This window comes from Penicillium nucicola (genome assembly GCF_028828085.1).
Source record: "Penicillium nucicola strain IBT 29836 chromosome Unknown utg000003l, whole genome shotgun sequence".
Taxonomy (NCBI): domain Eukaryota; kingdom Fungi; phylum Ascomycota; class Eurotiomycetes; order Eurotiales; family Aspergillaceae; genus Penicillium; species Penicillium nucicola.
This window is the reverse complement of record NW_026643127.1, coordinates 2,656,972-2,676,455: the sequence shown is the minus strand read 5'-3', so window position 1 is coordinate 2,676,455 and position 19,484 is coordinate 2,656,972. Positions and strand designations below refer to the sequence as shown.

Sequence of the window (19,484 nt, the reverse complement as noted above, 5' to 3'; positions counted from 1 at the left end):
GTAAGTTACTGTAGATGTTTAAATGTTCAACCAATCAGAATACAGTTCCTGACCCTTGCCTCATGGATTCCACGTGACCGTAAAAACTTCAACAACCTCAACCAATCAAATGCGCGAAACAAATGCCGAACCACCCCCAGACGGGCTATGAATAAATTTCGAGAAGCTGGAGAATTCGGCATTGAGAATTTAGCGCCCGAGACAGTCGAGAACTCACTTGCATATGCCTGCATATAGAATGTGAGTGAATATAACCCCAAGACCGAGTGTATACTTCCCAGTCCCAATCCGATCCAATTCCGATTTGCTCAAAAGCGGCGCGATGGCGTGACAGAGCCTAACATGACCTCAGATATTCATCTTCGGCCGAGAAACATTACCTCGAAGGCCAGCGTATTAATTATTGTTCTCCCCTGCCACTGAAAATAACACAAACACAAACCATGGCAATCAAAAGCGTCGCGATAATTGGTGCTGGCCCAGCAGGCGCCATTGCCGTGGACGCCCTAGCGCAAGAAAAGGCATTCGATGTAATCCGCGTCTTTGACCGACAAGAAAAGGCAGGCGGATGCTGGTATGTCCCAGAAATCCACGTCGACGAACCCCATGCTACACGCGACATCCAGGGAATCAACCAACTAACCAATCAAAAAGGGTCTCAAGAGACGATCAACCGCCTCAGCACTTCGACCTGGACGGTCTATCTGCTCGAACGGCTGATAAGCCGCTGTCTATCCCGGCGAAGCTGCCATGCCGCACCAGCGTAGTCTCCCAGGACCGGTTCACGGATTCGCCCGTGTACCCGACGCTGGAGACCAACGTGGACGCAGGCGCCATGTCATTTTCGCAAGAGGATATTCCTACTGTGCGCTCTGAGTGGTCTATTCAGCGACATGGTGCGGATACGCCGTTCCGGCATCATTCTGTTATTAGGCAGTATGTTGAGGATCTTTTTGTGGCGAAGGGGTATGACGGGCTTGTATCGTTTGATACTACCGTTGAACTGGCTGTTAAGGGCGCGGATGGGAAGTGGACTCTTACACTGAGGCGGACGGAAGCTGATACGGAGAAGGAAGGGGGCCAGTCTGATTATTGGTGGCAGGAGGTTTTTGATGCTGTTGTCGTTGCTTCGGGGCATTATGCTGTTCCTTATATCCCCGCCATCCCTGGCTTGAATGAGTTTGCGTCACGGTATCCGGGCAGTGTGGAGCATACGAAGCATTATCGGGGCCCGGAGAAGTACATTGGCAAGGTGAGTGGGCGAAGTGGCTTTGGGGTTATGTCTTGCTAATATCTTGCAGAAAGTGATTACTGTCGGGGCGTCGGTCTCAGCTGCCGATACTGCTGTCAGTTTGATTGATAGTGCGCAGACTCCGGTTATTGCCGTTGTGCGTGGTCGGTATAACATGTATTTTGGCGATGAGGCCTTTCAGCATCCCAAAATTCAACGGAGGCCACCTATCTCGCACATCACAAGTGAGAATGAGCTCAAAACGGTGTATTTCGAGGATGGAACTTCCGAGACTGGAGTTGATCATCTCATATTTGGAACTGGCTTCAGCTGGACTCTGCCTTTCCTGCCTCAGGTTGCTACTCGGAATAATCGTGTCCCGGATTTATACCAGCATGTCTTCTATAGACACGACCCGACACTGGTCTTTGTGGGGGCTGTAAGTTTCAGATTCTCCCCAGCCCTGGATTGACAATTCTGACACATGTTTCTTAGGTCGGCGCTGGATTGACCTTCAAAGTCTTTGAATGGCAAGCTGTTGCTGCCGCCCGCGTTTTGGCTGGCAAGGTCACTCTGCCCCCACTAGCAGAGCAGGAGAAATGGGAAAGTGACCGCATCGCCCTGAAGAGCGATGGACCCGGGTTCACCGTGCTCAATCCCGAGTTCGAAGCCTACTTTGAGGATCTTCGACTCCTTGCGGGAGAACCGGCCGCTGGCACGCCAGGGCGACGCCTACCTCGGTTCGAGCAAAAATGGGTGGATGACTTCAACGCCGGCCACGATCGCAGAAAGAAGATGTGGCGCAAGGCTAATCAAACCGCACGTCTGTAGATGCCATGGGGGAAACAGTCTGACGCTCGTCCCGTAGACCGCCTATATATAAATCGCTCTATAGATCACACACCCTAAAGCAAGGAGAAACAAACTATAAGCATCGTCGAACCATTCCTGTCTCAGCCAATGACTTCACGATCAGCCACTAAAACCGAATCCAATCAATCAAGCCCATTTTGCCCCTAAGACTTGGACTCCCCACTCGAATCAATATCCCCAACATAGCGTCTTGGCACGTCTGACCCTTTAAAAAAGGGTTCGTGTTGACCACTGCGATCGCGATCCCTTCCTTCTCCAGTTCTCAGACGCAATCTTCATTTCTCTCCGTCTATCCCACACAAACTCAACCAGCCAAACCAAACCCCACCGCGATCGCATCGCATCGCCGCGCAATTCGGATCGCCCGGCTGAGACACATCCAACCACACCATCAAACCCTCAATTTCTCGAAACCCACACACAAAATGACAGATTCCAACGGCACAACCTTCATTCAACCCAAGGAATGCTCGACCGTACGCGACACAATGCCGACGCTGCCAAACAACCTCAACTACTACAACCAAGTGCCGTTATACCAAGAGCGCAACCCCAGCACCGACATGCAGGAAGTCCTCCAGTCGTGCTGTTCGCATCGCGTGTGGATTTTCGAGGATCCGGACCCTTGCACGGCGGTTTGTCCGTCTTTTTCCGAGGCTGAGACGCGGAGGGTCATGTATTGTCTGAACGCGCATTCGGTTGTGCATGGGAGTCGGGCTGTCAAGTCTGGCGCTGGTCGTGTTGGTGTGAGGGGCGTCTCGTGGGGGTCTTTGCTTGTTGGGCTCCTTTTGCTGGGAGCGTTGGTGTAAATTGGGCATTTTGGGATGTTGGATTTGTTTGCTTTGAGATACCCTTGCATTGTTCGGTGTTGTTTTATTTTACTAGTTTTATGTATGTGATAAGTCATGTCTTGTAGAATTTGTTGAGCATTAACGGTATGGCTGCTGCCATGGACGGCTGCCATGGTTGTTCCGTCATTTGAGAAGACGTTTAAGCGACCAAGGATTATTTGAATGCCGTTTTGAATCTGCAATTACCTTATAGTCTTGCCTGACACTTACTATGAGAACATATGGCTGCAGCCCTGGAGGCGAGCGTGAGGCAAAGGTCTGTTGAAATCTACAAGGTTGCATTGATCAATAACATCAATTCAATTCCTACTAGTACCATGTCTAGGTAGTATATTAATTGAACAATAAATACGCATGTCTATGAACTCAGAGGCATCCGCAAGCCGAAGCTGTCGGTACTCTAGATTCAATGTGTAAGGGTAACTCCATTCCTGGAATGGAAGTTTCCTAATAATGCTGATCTGGGGCCTGCAACACCTTGACAGAAACTTATATATGTATCGCTATCCGATATCCATACCCAGTTCATTTATTCTATATCTCCCGGGAGCATAGGCCTGTATCAACGGGGCAATGTAACCCCAAAGGTGGAGACCAACGTCACTGGGGACAGGGACTAGAATACCAAACACAGCCTATAAAACTGCGCCAAACATACTCCATAAGGCACGGAGGATCTCCGACCCCATCCTGTCATTACTCACAGGAAATAGTAGACCCCTCAACCCCAATGAATCCAACCCCTCCATCCTCATCAACCCCCCAACGGACATGGACTCCGTCAAAGACAAAGTCTACGCCGTAACCGGCCTCGGCGGCATCGGCCTCGCAGTCGCACGGCAACTACACGCCCAAGGAGCCCACCTATCTCTAGCAGACCTAAGCCCCCAAGTCCTCGAGACAGCGCTGCAAACCTTGCACGCCGAGCCCAGCCCGGGGAAGATCACCACAACAGCCCTGGACATCAGCAATGCGGCCGCGGTGAAAGCGTGGATCGCATCGACAGTCGCGCATTTCGGCCGGCTAGACGGCGCGGCTAATATGGCGGGCACGATTGGCAAGGTGCACGGCACGGGCAAGTTCATCGATCAGGATGATGAGGAGTGGGATATGTTGATGCGCGTGAATCTGACCGGACTGATGTATTGTCTGCGGGCGGAATTGAGGGCCATCTTGGAGTCTGCACCGGGAGGGCGTGGCAGTATTGTCAATGCTAGTAGTATTCAGGGTCTGAGAGGGTTTGCTTTGCATGCGGCTTATTCGACTACGAAGCATGGGGTTGTTGGGCTGACGAGGTCTGTTGCTAAGGAGGTTGGGCCTGGGATTCGGGTTAATGCTGTTGCACCGTGAGTCTTTCATGGGTTTAACTTTGTTGATTGGATGTGACTGATCTGGTGCTTTAGTGGCTCTATTCAGACGCCCTTGCTTGATATCGCCAAGGAGATCCAGGGTAGTATTGCGCCGCCGCCGACTGCTATTCCGCGCATTGGGACTGCGGAGGAGGTTGCCCAGACGGTTGTTTTCTTGCTCAGTGATGCGGCCTCTTATACTACTGGTCAGATTGTCAGTGTGGATGGAGGGTGGGATGTATGAATGGGAAAGACATGTACATATTACAGTAGGGAGAGATCAATCGGAATCTTTGAAACTTGAGATTGCACTATAAGGTGCATGTATTGATGAAAAGAAATGAAGATACCTGCCGAATAACATGTTATAATGCTCACAGGCCCAATCCAAACGCCGTCGCTATGATCTATCAGTGTAGTCGCTCAATACCATGAGCAATATCTATATACAGTGCAGAGGGAGTCCACCTATAACCACATATACAACCACAAAGCTAGAACAAATGTATGAGTAAAGCAAAAGGTCCAAACGACGCACTACTTACCCGCACCCATGGAGAGATGGCTCCAGCCATAAACCCCATGAACGGACCCAGCACTATTTTCCGCGGCCTCTTTGCTAGCCACCTCATCCTGGCCCTCGATAGGGACCGGCCAGCCATCATCATACTTTAAGTAATTCCAGCCCAAACGAGCTTGCTGTGAAGAGGTCAGTCAAATGCACCAAGAACCAAGAACCAAGTACTAAGACTCACATTGTCCTTGAACCCAATCTTGGTATCCAAATAATGATAGTAAAGAATATCCGGCGTAGACGTATTGCTAGCAGGAAGCACACCCAGACCACCAGGAGCATAAACAACTCCATGGTTCGATCCATAGACGACCTCCCCACCACCCTCAGTCAAAAGCGTGCCACCGCGATCCTTGAACGGACCACGAACATTCCGCGACCTCCCAACGCGAATACTATACTCATCTCCACGCCCCGGGAACTTGCCATCGAAATGGCAACACTTCCCACGACTGAACCAAGTATAGTACCATCCACCGCGGTAGCTCATCCAAGAGCCCTCCTCGGGCTTGATCTTCAGCCGCGGAAGATACGTCAACTGCACTGCATCGGGCTTATGGGCATCCTTGACCGACAGCAGATCATCCGACAACGGCACTTGCCAAATATCATGCCAGAAACTGCCGTAGTTGAGATACGCCTGGCCAGAGTCCTGGTCCATGATGAACGACGCATCGATTGCATTCGTGATCGTGTACGGATACACGTCGGACCCGGGGCCCTTGCCCGTGTTGATCAAGAGGCCGTGGTCGGTCCATGCACTGCCGTCCAGCTTGGTCGTTGTCGCAACGCCGATGGCGCTGTTCTGCGACCCGGCCCGGCTGAGCGTGTAGTAGCAGTAGAACTTGCCGTCTTTTTCGATGGTCGTTGGCGCCCAGGGGCGGGACCGGTTGCCCTTGTCGATTATGCTGTCGCCATCTAGGACGGTGCCGATGTTTTCCCACGGTCCGGACATGTTGGCGGATTTGAAGATTGGGATGTTGATGCCGCCTTTGAAGAGGTAGTAGTGATCATCGTGGAGGATGATGTTTGGGTCATGGACTTGGAGGTTGCCTTCATTAGGGAGGGGGAGTTTGTCGGTTGTGTCGTATACTTGAGATAGAGACAGTTGGCCCGCGTGCTCTGTTGCTGGGGCGGCCCATGCTAGTGGGCTTGCGATCGTGAGACATAGTGATACTAAGAGGCTGAGGTGATGCATGGTGAAAGGGACTTTTGATGTGCAACCGGACACTGGATATTGCGGGCGCGAATGCAATTTGCTCTAGTCAATTGATCTTGGCCGGAGAATTGCTTGTAGTTATTGGTTTGACTGGCACATGCCTGTGCTATAACTGGCAAAGAATAGGGGATGTCAGAAGTATAGAGAATGGAGAATACTTACCCTGAAAGCGAGGGATTAACACATGGTTTATATGCAGCCAGCAAGGGAAATCTAGAAGAAAGAAAGATGAAAGAACCAACATGGCCCCCAGGATTATGTGCAGGGACGACAATCTCCAGTCGAAGCCAAGTGTTTTAGCGGCTGTTTAGGGGCTTTTGGGGGGGCCTTTAGGCTGCTATATTTGGTGCTCATGGTACTGAGGGGTACTTAGCCCCAGGGCTAGTTTGTGCTGGTGGCAAGGTACTCTCAGGTACCATGACCCACTGCAGGGTGCACACAAAGACTCCGTCGCCCAGTCGCTGATTGGCAGTTCAAAAGCTTGTCCGGCTATCTTTGCTCTTTGATTTGACACGGTTGCGGGGAGGACAATAACTGCCTAAGCCGATACAGTAAAATGTCATCTCTGATCTTCGGCCCAATTGATTTATCTTGCAATCCAGCACACTAACAATTCAGGGTCCAGATATTCCCAGGCTAGACGGTTCGTAGAAACATAGCCCCCAGACCCCCAGGATCGCCCCCTCAAGTGAGAGCCCCAAGGATCGCCCCCGATAAAAAAGTCTTAGATTTGGCGCTAAAAGTGCAAGGTCGCTAAAAATACCGTCAGAACTAAAGAAATTAGCCCCCAAAGCTCGGCTGCTCAGGCATCTTCAGCACAACACCACAACACCCTGATAAGCCCTTTCATCTGTCCCGCTTTGTTCCCGTTGCGATTTCCGCCGGGGCCGGACCCTTGCATGTGTTAACTTTGATCTCTTGGATCATCATCCAGATGTGGACCCGACTGGGTCTCTTGACGTATGAAATCAAGAAATGCGATCACACCAACCGGATACTGGTGCAGATATTGGAATTGCGTAACCGGTCAATGCTGATTGATTGATAGACAGGGGGTTTTGTTTGTTGTTTTTGATCTTGAATTTCCATATAACTTATAAACATAAAATCGCCGAGACAGCGCGAAGGAAATATACATGATTTTGGCAAAACAAGACTCTTCGGCTACCTTGTCCCTATCTGGAATCAACACGGCAGGGTCATGCCGGTGAGATCCTCCCAGTCAAATACATCCAAGAAAGGATCAAATCCTCCGGGTGGCTGAATGGAATACGAGTTAGTATCGGGTGTGCCGTGACTATAGAATTTGGAACCTACCGTTACACCCAGATGGGGCGGAGGGAGCATTCCCTCGAGGTCTGCCGGCATGAGGGGTACCATCCCGGGGGTGGCAGTGAATGCAGCCACCTGCGATCGGGTTAGTGGGAGACGGGCTGAGAGACTAAGGCGGACGTACCTGGTTGGTCTTGAAATTACCCATTCCGGGTGGCCCTAGGTGTTCGCAGCCGGCGTGCCGGGAGAATAGAGTCTGCGTGAATGAAAGGACTCGCTCTACCACTTGCTGTTTGTACATGATTGCTTGCCCAGGCCATAAGCGGGCTTTGACGAGCGCGACGATGGTCGAAAAAAAGAAATAGTCCTTGGCACCCTTGGTCACCAACAAAGATCGGGCTTCGAGGGAGACTAGGGCGGTTTCGACTAGGGTAAGAAGTGATTCGGGGAGACCAGGGAGGGATTGAAGGAGGGAGGTTGAGGAAGTGGGCGAGTAGGGAGCACCTAAATGAATGAGTTTTGGTTCGTGGAAAGAATCAAGGAACATACTGTTGTCGGACTCGGTGCAATGCAAAAGTTGACAGATGGAAATATAGGCGTGGAGGGTCCATTCACCAAACAGACACAACGAAAGCGGTCGTGAGGTCTCGTGTAGACGCCGCTGTGTCACTAAGATCCTGGTCGCAGCATCCATGCGAGACCGGGCTGAAGGTGCGAAAAGCGCTTCTCTACTGGCCTCAATGGCAAAAGGCGTGTGCACGGACAGGAGGGTATGGGAGATCTTGGTCTCTATCAAAGCTTTCCACAGTGTGACTTTGTGCTGGGTAATGAGGTCGTTTGGCTCCGTCGAACTCCATGCAGGAACCCGAGACAGGTGCCGGTCGAGTTCCCAATCTAGGCGCTGTATATCCTCATATCGACAGCTGATTCGGGGGGAGTGCATCAAGGAGCAGGCTTGTAGGCGAAGAGAAAGTGATCGACTTAAAATGGTTTGGAATGACATGTCAGTGGGTTCGCCTAATGGGCGGCTTTCTGGCACCTCGGTCGTGTTTTCCTGGAGCTCATCATCATGGATGTTCAACCCCGTAGATGCATCGTAGTCGAAGCTTTGCACTGTAGGTGGCATGCCACGATCAAGCGCGATTTGCAGATCGAGTTCTACGATCGTAGTCCAGATTCGTCGTCTCATCTCTTTGTTGAAGATCGAGATGCGTGTATATCGGCTTGGGTCGCGATGGTAACCTGCCATCATCGCCTGTTTCACCAGAGTGCCAATGGCAAGCCAGGACTGGCTGCGTTTCATCCCGTGAGTATTACGTGCCAATATCAACAAGATGGTCAGGCGCATTGAAGCAATATCTGGGCGCTTGATGTGGAGGTTCTCGATCCATTTCTCGGCATGTAAAACCCAATTAATAGCGGTGTAACACTTGAGTTCCGCCATATTCTTGGATTGCAGACTGCTAGAGTCTGCAATATTCCATGCGCATGCGAGAACCAAGAGAAGCTGGGTGGCAAACGCAGGGGAAGCGGCGCCTGGTGTGTCTAACATAGCCCAGAACTCGTCTACCTCTCGCAGAAAGGATGGGACGTGAAGAATGCGGTGGGTAGATTCGATATAAGTAAGATACAACCCAATTAACTCATCCACCACACCGCGCGAGGGCAGCATGCCGATGAGTGACTCTGTGGTAGGGTCGGGAAATCCTGTGTTCAGTGGTACGCGCTTCCATAGTCCTCGCTTGACTCTCTCTAGGTCGGGTCGAACCTGAGAGAGGACCGGGTTAGACAGCTTGATCTCTTCCGCAAAAGCTCGAATATCCGGAAACTACAAGAAGAGTCAGTTCCGAAATATCACAGTGTGATGCATCTTTGCCAGTCGACTGGACCAAGAGAAACTTACCTGCGCGACAAGATTGGCAAAAATGCCCGATCCACTAAAGCGAGTCCTCGTTTCCCGACCTCTCATCATGATACGAGGCGAAAGATCCAGCTGATGCGACGGCGTCAACGTGTCTTCTTCGTCCTCATAATGATGATCATCATCGACTCGCATTGATTGCATATCAGACTCAGGGGCAGATCTCTTTGGACGCTGCAATAAGCCAGTATTCACATATGGCTCCTGATTCACAGCAGCCTTGGGCGCACCAAGAACAGTCTCCAAAAAGCCTCGCTCCTTGCGATCCTTACCATGCGGTTTGCCTCTAAAATGAGGCGCCAGAGCATGTGACGGGTGATCATGTTTGTGCGAATGATGCGGATGATGCGGATGATGATTACTGTGCTGCAAATGGTGCGATACAGCGCCCGCGTCAGGGTCATTGGCCTGCAGTGGCTCCGTCCGAGCCGACCCCGTCGCTATCCCCGAGTCTGGGGTATCGAGAGGGGTGTGGTCAGCTCGGGGCATTGTGGTGGGCCCTCGCTCCGGAGCAAATGAGGTCGTTGCCACCGTTGTTGGCTGCTGCCAGAGGAAGCCATCCTCGTAGGTGCACTTGTTCGGCGTCCTGCTCTTCAAGCAGCGCGTGCAGGTGGGATACTCGCGATCACAGCGTAACTTGCGAGTGCGACATTGCGTGCATGCCATTGTGCGACGGCGGCGCTTGCGCACTCGGTCGGGCACAGTCACATCTTGCACCTCCATCTCCATAGTTCCAATTCAATCTGTTGAAGATATACAACTTATGCCCGAGATGCCCGAGAGAAGGTGTCCGAGGTCGACGCGTGCCCCCGGCCCCGCTCTTCCAAATGCGGAAAGTACGCCCGGCACCTTTTCGGTTTCGTCTATTTTTATCGAATGTCTTTTTTCTGTTATCTGTTGCGAGAGCAGGTATGTTGATGTAGTTGGATCATATGTCTCTGCGGTTACAGACTGGCTGGACAATGGCGATATATCTTAGTCCTGCGTCGAGAATCTTGACGGTCAGCACTTCAGGGGTTAAGCATCACTAGGGGCAAACTCTATTGCTTGGCATGGTTCACCACGACATCTGTTGGGTTTCCTTCATTGTGGTGAGACATTGTAGCTACACGGTAGGGGGGTAGATGTGATCATCGCCACCCCAACCTACGAGCAGAGGCGATCGGCTGCCCCGAAATCGGACTAGAAATCTTATCAGATCGAATATTACCAGTCCTGAGATCCATCCTATAACTTCTAGCAATGACGTCCAATGTTGAAGATACACCAGTTTGCATCCGGGTGAATTACTAATAGACCAAGGCGGAATACATATTCCTTCCAGGGATGAGGGGCAAGGTATCGGGGAGTTCTTTGGAAAAGAGCCAACTTGAACCCATTTAATAAGTTCAAGGGAAGCCAACACCCTCCAGAGAAATCACTGTCTAGGCTACTACCAAAATGTCCAAGGTATTCATGTAAGCTGCTCTTTAAATACTTAAATACAAAGGAATGATATCGTCTAGAGCCAAACTGACAGGCCGAACAGCACAGGAGTAACAGGATACATTGGCGGTGATGTCTTATCCCAGCTCATCGTTCAATATCCCACCTTCACATATCGGGTCCTCGTCCGCACAGAAGAGAAAGGAAAGCAAATCCAAGCCCGATATCCCCAAGTGCAGATAGTATACGGTGATCTCAACGACTCGACTATTCTAAAGGAGGAGAGCGCCCATGCAGATATCATCATCCGTGAGTTAATCACCTGAACCATGATTCTACCTAAAAGTCCAGCCAACAAACCAAACCCAGATTCTGCCGACGCAGCAGACAACCTCCCAGCTGCGAAATCCATCGTCGCAGGCATTGTTCAAGGCCATACCCCAGAGCGACCGGCATACTGGCTCCACACCAGCGGAGCAGGGATCTTCAGCTACATCGACGAAGACGAGAAAACATACGGCATGAAACGAGCCAAGATCTTCGACGATTGGGATGGCATCAAAGAGATAGTCTCCATCCCGGACCATGCATTCCACAGAGACGTGGACAAGGTCGTGCTCGAGGCAGCGGGCGCTCATGCAGATGTATTGCGTGCGGCTATTATCTCACCCGTCACAGTTTACGGTATGAAGTAGTCCAGTCCGAATGGAGATTGCCGAGGTGGGTCGGTGCTACTGAGCTAATGTGCTTTTAGGTGTTGGTCGTGGACCCTGTTCACAGCGTAGTCGACAGGTTTATGAGTTGGCGCGGACGACGATTAAATGGGGGAAAGCTCCTATTATTGGACTGGGAGAGTCTATGGGGACTAATGTTCACATCCATGACTTGACGGATCTGTTCGTTTTGTTTGTACAGGGTGCGCTAGATGGGAATGAGCTACTATGGGGTCCTGAATCATATGTCCTTGCGGAGAATGGGGAGCATTGCTGGGGAGATCTGGCGAGGTCAATTGCACGGATTGCCGTTGAGGCAGGATTCATATCGAGTGCTGAGGAGCAAACCATGGACATTCAGCAGGCTCGGGATCAGGCTGGATTTGAGGCTGCCAGTTGGGGGCTAAATGTTCGGTGTCGGGCCCTTCGCGCGCGTAAGCTGGGCTGGAAGCCGACCCGGCCGAGTCTAGAGGCTGAATTACGGGAGATCATTCAAGGGGAGTGGGATTTACTGCAGTGAAGTACTTCGATTGGGCCAAAGAAAAGGAAGCGAATTCCCCGAGTCCGGAGGTCGGTGTTTTCGCTTCCCGATAGCTCGGAGATAGGAAGAGTATATCAGGCATCTACTTCCACTTCTACTTCTTCTACTTCGGTTACTTCTTTTACTTCTTGAACTTCGGTTTCTGCTTAGTATTGCATCTTAAACACAATGCTGCGTTCCTGGTTTTCTCTCGGTCGCGCAAATGAGTACATCTTTCCGACTGTGAGCCCCGAGGCAGACGGGCCTGAATGTTTAAAAGACTGTGCCGACTGCACAGTGCAATATCCCTCAAAAGTCAAGGTCGACACGATAATACCATTATACGGCCACATCAAGTCCTTCCATTCGCACGTTCTAGTGGCGACCGGGCGATCAGACTGGAAGGAGAAAGTTGAGCACGAAAAGGGTACCTTGATGGAGGCATTTGACAAGACGAAATCCGAGCATGGGGTGAATTTTGATCTGCAAATATCACACGGAGTGCTTTGGTGACTGACTCCTAATACAGCGCATAATGGTCTCAGCATCAAATCTCAATGCTCCAGACCACGACACAGCAGAGGAAGCCGACGAAGCCACATCAATTCTAATTCTCCCTTCATTCACATTCGTGGACGGTATCACCCAGGCCGATGTACCGGAAGTGATGAGCCGATTCATCGACCACCCCATGCCTCAAACACAACTCAATGAAAAAGGCACCGACGCCGGCACAGTAGCCCCCATCCCCGGACTTCGCTCTCGACCCTGCGATCTGGATTACGTGGTACTACTATGCTCACACAAGCGACGTGATGCACGGTGCGGAATTACAGCTCCTTTGATCAAGCGCGAGCTCGAGCGACACCTACGACCACTGGGACTCGACCGCGACGCCGATGATTCGCGATCTGGAGGCGCCGGTATCTTCTTCGTGTCCCATGTCGGTGGCCATAAGTTCTCGGCAAATGTTCTTGTTTACCGGAAGAAAGACCAACAGATGATTTGGTTGGCAAGAGTACGACCGGAGCATTGTGAGGGCATCGTCAAGTACACGCTACTCGAGGGAAAGGTGGTACACCCTGACACGCAGCTCCGAGGAGGATTTGATCGCGTGCGTGGACTGACGAGTTGGTAACTCCGGAGAGAGATGCCTTGATTTATTGTCCATTTTGAGGTTGTCCATCGATACAGCGAACATGATATCCCAAATGCATTTCTAGAAATGAAGAGCCGACACCATTTCCCGTACGGCGATTACTCTTCACAACGCTCAAACCAGATCTTTTTTCCCTCTAGCGCATGTTCCAAAAGAAGTCCAACTTTGATAACAGCTCCAGACACATCGATGTGGAATTCCACCGCGAAAGGTGGCATCAAGTTCTGGACTCGGTTGTGGATGGTACCAACAAAGAACTCTCCGCTCGCATGGACAACGGAGAGCTCACAGGGAATGACTCGATCGTGCAAGTCTGCTTTGAGAGACTCAGAATGCTCTTTCAAAGTCAAACTGATGTTCGAAGGATGTTTATATTTCCCAGCATACTTGGGCAATGGCAAAGCATGCGGAATCGGAGGTTCCAGCAAAGTTCCATACAATTCTCGCTTGGCCTCTTCCACAGTCTTTTTTTCAAGTCGTGCGTGCCACTCTGTAGAATGTCTTGCAATACAGTCGTTGATTTGCCCCTCATGTACCGCATCGTACGGCATCCCAAGCTGCTTATCCAAAAGATACGTGCCCAATCTAAACGCTGCATATCGAGCAGAGAATGAGTTGCCCATAATAGCAAACCCGAATTGTTTCTCTGGTATAAATCCAACCCAGCTGCCAAACCCAGGCCAGCCACCAGGGTGGCTGTAGAAATTGTGGCCTCGGTAATGATCGACAAACCAGCCTAGCGCATATGCATGGTACGGGGCAGGGATGTTCAAATCGTCATTCTGGAAATGAAAGGTTCGTGGCTCTATCAAGCTACCATGGCCCTCGAGGGGCCGCTTTCTCTCGATCAACTCGCGAATCCAGAGGGCATAGTCACTGACGTTGCTGACGATAGCACCGGCACCACTATTTACTTGCCAATCGTTATTAGGCAGGGGAACAAACACACCACCTTCTTCGTTGGAAACCCAGTCGTGTCCCTGGGCAAAGCTGTGAGTAGTCGATGTATCGGCTTTGGCATCTTTGGTGGAGAAGAATGTCTCATGCATGCCCAGAGGTTCCCAAATACGTTTCTTCATGATCTCACCCAGCGGCTGGCCGGTGTGTTTCTCTAATGCGTGTGATACAGCAATATACATGTGGTTGCTGTAGTTGTACTTTGTTCGCGGAGCACTCGCAAGAGGAAAGTGTTTCATGGTGCGCACTGTGTCTTGAATGGTTATGTCGTTCTTCGGCATAAACGCCAGTGTCCAGCCGTGCTCGGGCATGCCAGAACGATGGGAGAGGGCATCCTCCAAGGTGATGATCTGAGTCGTAGAGGCATCTTCCAAAGAAAAGTCTTCCGGTATCAAACTAGCCAGAGGCGTATTCCAGGAGATTGGGCTTACGGTAGATTTGCTATCTTGAATCACTATTGACGTAGCCGCACCAGTAAAGGCCTTGGTCGTGCTGCAAGTTGGAAACAGTGTGTTGGTAGACATCATACGTTGCGTAGGTGGTTGATCGGTTGTTGGATCAGACTCCGAGTGAACCTCGGCCACCCCGTATGCCTTTACACTGATCAGCGCTTGATTTTCGACTGTTGTCGTTTTTCTTACCTTGGAGTATGTGTTGGGTCCATGGACAACTGAAATGCTAAGACCAGGTACTTTCCACTTCTTAAGCTCATTTTCCACGAGAATATCGAACTCGTGGTCGAACGGAGACTGCATCCAGGATGCAGCCATAATGGGAGGGAAATGGGAGTGAGACCATGACACTGCTGTCTGGAGTTTATATTTTAGCTCACTCTTCGAAAATTCCCCGCGTATTGCTTCACTTTGGAACTAAGCCGCTATGGGAATTCTCGGCAAGCCACCCGTGCCTAGAAAGTTATTGGCGCCTATATAGACCGGATAAAGTCTGCCGAGGCCTTTCCTGTCTGCGCTGTCGCCTGACGAGGACGCTCATACTCGGAATAACGGAGTAGACATGCATCGATATGATTGATATATTTACTAGTATGTATTTCGTTAATCGTAATTGACAGACATTCGGCCATAGATAGGAAGCTTCCACCGGGCCCGGTTAGGCTGAAAATCTACAGCCGCGGAGAAGACGGTGGCATCATATCAAGCATGTCATTACGGTCTTGATCAAGACGAGCCTGAGTAGTTTCAAAGATCTGCGGAATACCAGTCTCGGCGAACGAGAGCCTGTTCGAGATCATAGATGCCACGCCCTTACCAGAAAGCCACGCCTGTGGCATGCCATGGCCAGTAAAACCGGCACTGATAAATTGACCTGGCTTCCCGGGGACATGACCAACATGAGGCAAAGAGTCCGAGGAATATCCCATTACTAGATGATTATCACGTCAATATGTTCTTCTTTCATGGGAGATATGACTAGGGATGACTTACTACCAGTCCAGATATTTTCCACGTATGCACCGCTCTCCTCCCAGCCGTGGAAGTTTCGTTGCATGTAGTCGTCAAAGTACTCTTTGGCCGATTCAATCATCTCATGATCATTTGCATTGTTGTACCATCTCCCCGGGTCGCGGCCATACTGTCCCCAGCCACCACCAACAATGATACTGCCGTCCTCGCGGGGGATCAGATAGTCTGCTTCATCATTATTCCACCGCAGAGTATATGTCTCTGTAAGCCTTTTCACCGGGTTCGCAGGTATTATTCTGCAACAGACTCCGCGTACTGGGATGATTTTGTTTGAATACATTGGAAGAATCGCTGAAGTGTATGCGTTACAGGCAAAGACCACCTGTTTTGCTTTGACTGGGCCCCTGGGTGTATCGATCGTCCATAATCCCGCATTATCTTTCTCCGGTGAAATAGATTGAGCGGGAGTGTTCGTGTAAAGCATTGCACCTTGGTCAAGACAGCGACTAAGGATGTGGAGTGTCAACTTATAGGGCCAGACATGACCCGCTTGATAACTGAAACAACCTTTAGCTCCTTTGACACGCGATCTCTATGGACTATTAGTTTGGAAATATTTTCAAGCATCAAGTTGCGAAAGAAATACCTCCTGTGCCTCTCTTTCATCAGAGAAGCTCACTCGTCTGACCGACTTGACCCCCAGAGTCGACAAATGATCGAATGCAGCCTTAGCCTTGTTGCTCTCTCTAGACATAAGTTGAACATCAATGGCCTTGGTGATGACCAAGTCACAATCGATTTTCTCGGTCTCCACGAGCTTTCGAATGGCGTCGACATGGGCCTGCTCAAATTCGGCTACCTCAGCAGCCGCCTCGGGACCATACTCTGCGGCCAAATGACCGATCGAGCTGTATGGGTCTGGTTTTAGGTGACCTCCTGATGTTTCCGTAAGACTTATGAACTGAATATGATCGTTAATGACATGGCTTACCGTTCCGCCCCGTTGCCCCGGAACAAGCTTGCCGTGCTTCGAGTATGGTGATTTTTGGTCGGCTGGGTCCTTTATTTTGTTGGAGAAGATTGTATGCAACCGATGCACCGGATATTCCAGATCCAATGATTACAACATCTGCTTCTTTCGGTACAGACTCAGACGATATGTGATCGTCTAGATGATGCGGTTCGGTCCTCCACCATGAAGTCAAGCCAGGCTGTGTAGGGATATTAACCATGGCTATAGCTTCGTTGTTTAACGAATTTAGACGTTGTATTTGGGTGGAATCAACAGACACCGACGGGATTAAATGATGTCTGATACAATAAGTTGCAAGAGGACAGTTCCTCTACACTTAGCGGAGCTTTTCAATGCGGGGCTTCTGACTGGCAGGATTTCATCTGCATCCAATCGAGATCCAACGATAACCTCGACTATATTATAAGAAGCGTTGCTATGGTTCCAGTCCCCGGCACTATGCTACAGAGGGAGGAGTGGGCTCACATTTCACATAGGTGTCTTCGATGTTGGATATAGGTAAATTGAGTGGCAATGAAAGAATCGTCAATGTATGCAGCACGCCAATAAGAGACTCTGTTTTGACACTCATTTGCAAGCTGATCTATGAAATCAAATGAAAAACCAATTTATCATGGACAAAGCATTCATTGCACCTAATAGATTAGCCCCTAACAATCTCCCAAAGGACTCGGCTCTAAGTTTACTTAGTTGTAGCGAACAAGCGCGGTGACTAGTTGAGAAATAAAAGCACGTAAACACATCTAAAGGTTTGTATTTCTAGGGTAGCTATATAATCAAACGAGGCTTTCAGCAAACTAATATATCAATTTATTGTCCCCTTGAAGTGCCTTTCAATCTAGATATTTGAGCTTGAAAGGGAATCATGTGACGCGTTTCGTCCGCGCGTTGAGTGTTTCGCGTCGCGTCAGATCGCTTTGCGCCCAAGCGTTCGACCCCAATTGGATTCTCAGCATGCGATAATGGCAGACAGTGCTCTCAAATCTAGTGCAGAGGTTGCTGCTCAAGCTGTCAATGTTCGTGCAGACCTGAAAACATGGGAGAAGGCCTTCGCGTCAGCACATGGAGGCAAGAAGGCCGGGCGCGATGATATCAAACAGAATCCGGATATCGGTAGGTGAAGTCTTTTGCACCACAGCAAGACCTGCTATAGAGTCAATAACTAATATGAAATTCCTATAGCGGCGAAATACAAGGAGTACAGTCGACTGAAAGCTCTCGAGGCCTCTCTAACTCGACGCGAAAACCGCCGACAGGAAACAACAGAAAGCCAGTCTAAGAAGCGGAAACATGCATCACCTCCCGGACCAGATGGCGCATATTCCCAAACTACCCCGCGCAAGTCTTCTAAAGGGCTGTTTGCGACCCCGTCCAATAACCGCACCAAAATCCATCCTGCGCAACTCGATCCGTATGATTCGCCCTCTACCCTTCGCAGACTCTTCAGTCCTAGTACACATCAGGCAGCAGTGTCACCATTGAAAGCTGCAATTGGCCCAACTCCCCAGCGAGATGGAAAAACATTGGGTCTTTTCGATATGCTCTCTGAGTCTGGAGGCAGTGGTGGAACACCCTCCGTAAAGAGGCAGACGAGTAACTTAGCAGCAGGATTCAGAACTCCGTCCAAACGGAGGCCTGTTGCGACGATTCCTGAAGATCCAGAGGAGGAAACACAACAGGAAACACCCAGATTGGCGCGCACTCCGGCCTCTGAGACTAAACAGTTTTATCTTGCCAACCTGTTTGCCACGCCCACGACGATGCGCTACGCTGCTATGGTTGAAGCGGAAGACAATGAAGAGGCACAGAATAACCGAACGGCACGCCCGTCGGCAATCTCACCACAGGCCGCTCACTCTGGCACACCCTCTTTTCTTCGTCGTTCGAATTCTGGTCGTTATCTTCCATCCGATGCAAACAATAGTGGCCAAGGTCTCAGTCCGATTGTCTCGCGCAAGCCACAACAATTCGCCAGTAAGGGATTGTCACATCTGGTCCAGGGACTGCGGGATATGGAAGAGGACCGCATGGAGGACGATTGGGAAGTGATGCGTGAGATGGAGGAAGAGGCCGAAGCAGAAGAAGCAGCCAAGAACCAGGAAGATGAAAGTCAAAATCCGGATGTCAACCGCAAGTACAAGAAGAAGGGCCAGAAGCGAACGACTCGGAGAGTGGTTATGAGGCCGGTGATCAACCAGCCGAAGCCCAAGGTACAGCCGGCTGTTATCGAAGAGGATGAATTCTCAGGAGATGAGGATGAGTTGGCAGCGGTTCTTGAAACACAAATTGCGCCGAATGTCAATGATGCCAATGATGGCTGGGACGATGTCCCCAGTGACATTGAGAATGCGGCAGAAGAAGCTGCAGCTGCAAACTTATCAGAGCCTGAACTAGACACTGAAGCAGAATTTGATCCGGACTCAGATGACGACCCTGAGTTCGGCGAGCGGCCGAAGCCTGTCGCCAGGACGAAGAGTTTCTCAGAGAGGATCAAGGAGGCTATATCATCTTCTGCTGCTGCAAACCCGAAGGAGCCAGGATCTCTGGGGAAACCTCCGAAGACCGCTGCGCCCGAAGAAAAGAAACCTCGAGCAGCTCGAAAGATCAATCCTCAGGCTCATGCAAACTTTAGATCATTGAAGATTGGAAACAGAGGAGGTTCTCGGGGTAGAGGGGGACGCTTTCGTCGAAGATAGGCATTCTCAACAGCCTTGCTTTGGCTTTCATGATGTAACGAATGCATTTATATTCAGCATAAGTAGCAAATCTTCACTCGGAGTCATTCATAGCATGCATATACTCCTTTCATTTTGCACTGGACGTTGTCGACTTGGTTATCCCCAGACACTTGGGTTACAATTATGATATTCATACTATTTTAGCTCGCTGAAGGGTCCTATTGCTTCCTGAAGCTCGCATATGTTCATTTACCACGCCTAAGTGGCTAATCTATCAAATGTGAT

The 19,484-nt window shown here is 50.3% G+C and overlaps 10 protein-coding genes across 10 annotated transcripts; 6 read left to right on the top strand and 4 right to left on the bottom strand.

Moving 5' to 3' along the window:
- Positions 1–443: 443 nt before the first annotated feature.
- On the top strand, positions 444–2,062 carry N7511_004572 (uncharacterized protein; the record flags this gene model as incomplete). Its single annotated transcript, XM_057126997.1, has 4 exons — positions 444–574; positions 655–1,252; positions 1,302–1,670; positions 1,727–2,062. 4 exons carry the CDS (start codon positions 444–446, stop codon positions 2,060–2,062), a joined length of 1,434 nt encoding a protein of 477 aa, XP_056985887.1.
- Positions 2,063–2,529: 467 nt separating this feature from the next.
- N7511_004571 (uncharacterized protein) lies at positions 2,530–2,913 on the top strand (the record flags this gene model as incomplete). The annotated part of the gene is made up of 1 exon (XM_057126996.1): positions 2,530–2,913. The coding sequence occupies one exon, from the start codon at positions 2,530–2,532 to the stop codon at positions 2,911–2,913; it is 384 nt and encodes a 127-aa protein (XP_056985886.1).
- An 813-nt stretch (positions 2,914–3,726) lies between these two features.
- On the top strand, positions 3,727–4,548 carry N7511_004570 (SDR family NAD(P)-dependent oxidoreductase; the record flags this gene model as incomplete). Its single annotated transcript, XM_057126995.1, has 2 exons — positions 3,727–4,301; positions 4,359–4,548. The coding sequence occupies 2 exons, from the start codon at positions 3,727–3,729 to the stop codon at positions 4,546–4,548; spliced, it is 765 nt and encodes a 254-aa protein (XP_056985885.1).
- A 293-nt stretch (positions 4,549–4,841) lies between these two features.
- Positions 4,842–6,076, bottom strand: N7511_004569 (uncharacterized protein; the record flags this gene model as incomplete). The annotated part of the gene is made up of 2 exons (XM_057126994.1): positions 4,842–5,003; positions 5,060–6,076. The coding sequence occupies 2 exons, from the start codon at positions 6,074–6,076 to the stop codon at positions 4,842–4,844; spliced, it is 1,179 nt and encodes a 392-aa protein (XP_056985884.1).
- A 1,206-nt stretch (positions 6,077–7,282) lies between these two features.
- On the bottom strand, positions 7,283–10,019 carry N7511_004568 (putative C6 transcription factor; the record flags this gene model as incomplete). Its single annotated transcript, XM_057126993.1, has 4 exons — positions 7,283–7,357; positions 7,415–7,504; positions 7,554–9,197; positions 9,273–10,019. The coding sequence occupies 4 exons, from the start codon at positions 10,017–10,019 to the stop codon at positions 7,283–7,285; spliced, it is 2,556 nt and encodes an 851-aa protein (XP_056985883.1).
- Positions 10,020–10,730: 711 nt separating this feature from the next.
- N7511_004567 (uncharacterized protein) lies at positions 10,731–11,948 on the top strand (the record flags this gene model as incomplete). The annotated part of the gene is made up of 4 exons (XM_057126992.1): positions 10,731–10,747; positions 10,819–11,024; positions 11,067–11,399; positions 11,470–11,948. The coding sequence occupies 4 exons, from the start codon at positions 10,731–10,733 to the stop codon at positions 11,946–11,948; spliced, it is 1,035 nt and encodes a 344-aa protein (XP_056985882.1).
- Positions 11,949–12,137: 189 nt separating this feature from the next.
- N7511_004566 (sucrase/ferredoxin-like domain-containing protein) lies at positions 12,138–13,086 on the top strand (the record flags this gene model as incomplete). Its single annotated transcript, XM_057126991.1, has 2 exons — positions 12,138–12,419; positions 12,478–13,086. 2 exons carry the CDS (start codon positions 12,138–12,140, stop codon positions 13,084–13,086), a joined length of 891 nt encoding a protein of 296 aa, XP_056985881.1.
- A 119-nt stretch (positions 13,087–13,205) lies between these two features.
- N7511_004565 (Peptidase S12 Pab87-related C-terminal) lies at positions 13,206–14,834 on the bottom strand (the record flags this gene model as incomplete). The annotated part of the gene is made up of 1 exon (XM_057126990.1): positions 13,206–14,834. One exon carries the CDS (start codon positions 14,832–14,834, stop codon positions 13,206–13,208), a length of 1,629 nt encoding a protein of 542 aa, XP_056985880.1.
- A 353-nt stretch (positions 14,835–15,187) lies between these two features.
- N7511_004564 (NAD(P)/FAD-dependent oxidoreductase) lies at positions 15,188–16,720 on the bottom strand (the record flags this gene model as incomplete). The annotated part of the gene is made up of 4 exons (XM_057126989.1): positions 15,188–15,447; positions 15,510–16,080; positions 16,135–16,424; positions 16,480–16,720. 4 exons carry the CDS (start codon positions 16,718–16,720, stop codon positions 15,188–15,190), a joined length of 1,362 nt encoding a protein of 453 aa, XP_056985879.1.
- Positions 16,721–17,483: 763 nt separating this feature from the next.
- Positions 17,484–19,217, top strand: sld2 (the record flags this gene model as incomplete). Its single annotated transcript, XM_057126988.1, has 2 exons — positions 17,484–17,634; positions 17,704–19,217. 2 exons carry the CDS (start codon positions 17,484–17,486, stop codon positions 19,215–19,217), a joined length of 1,665 nt encoding a protein of 554 aa, XP_056985878.1.
- Between the last annotated feature and the right edge of the window lie 267 nt (positions 19,218–19,484).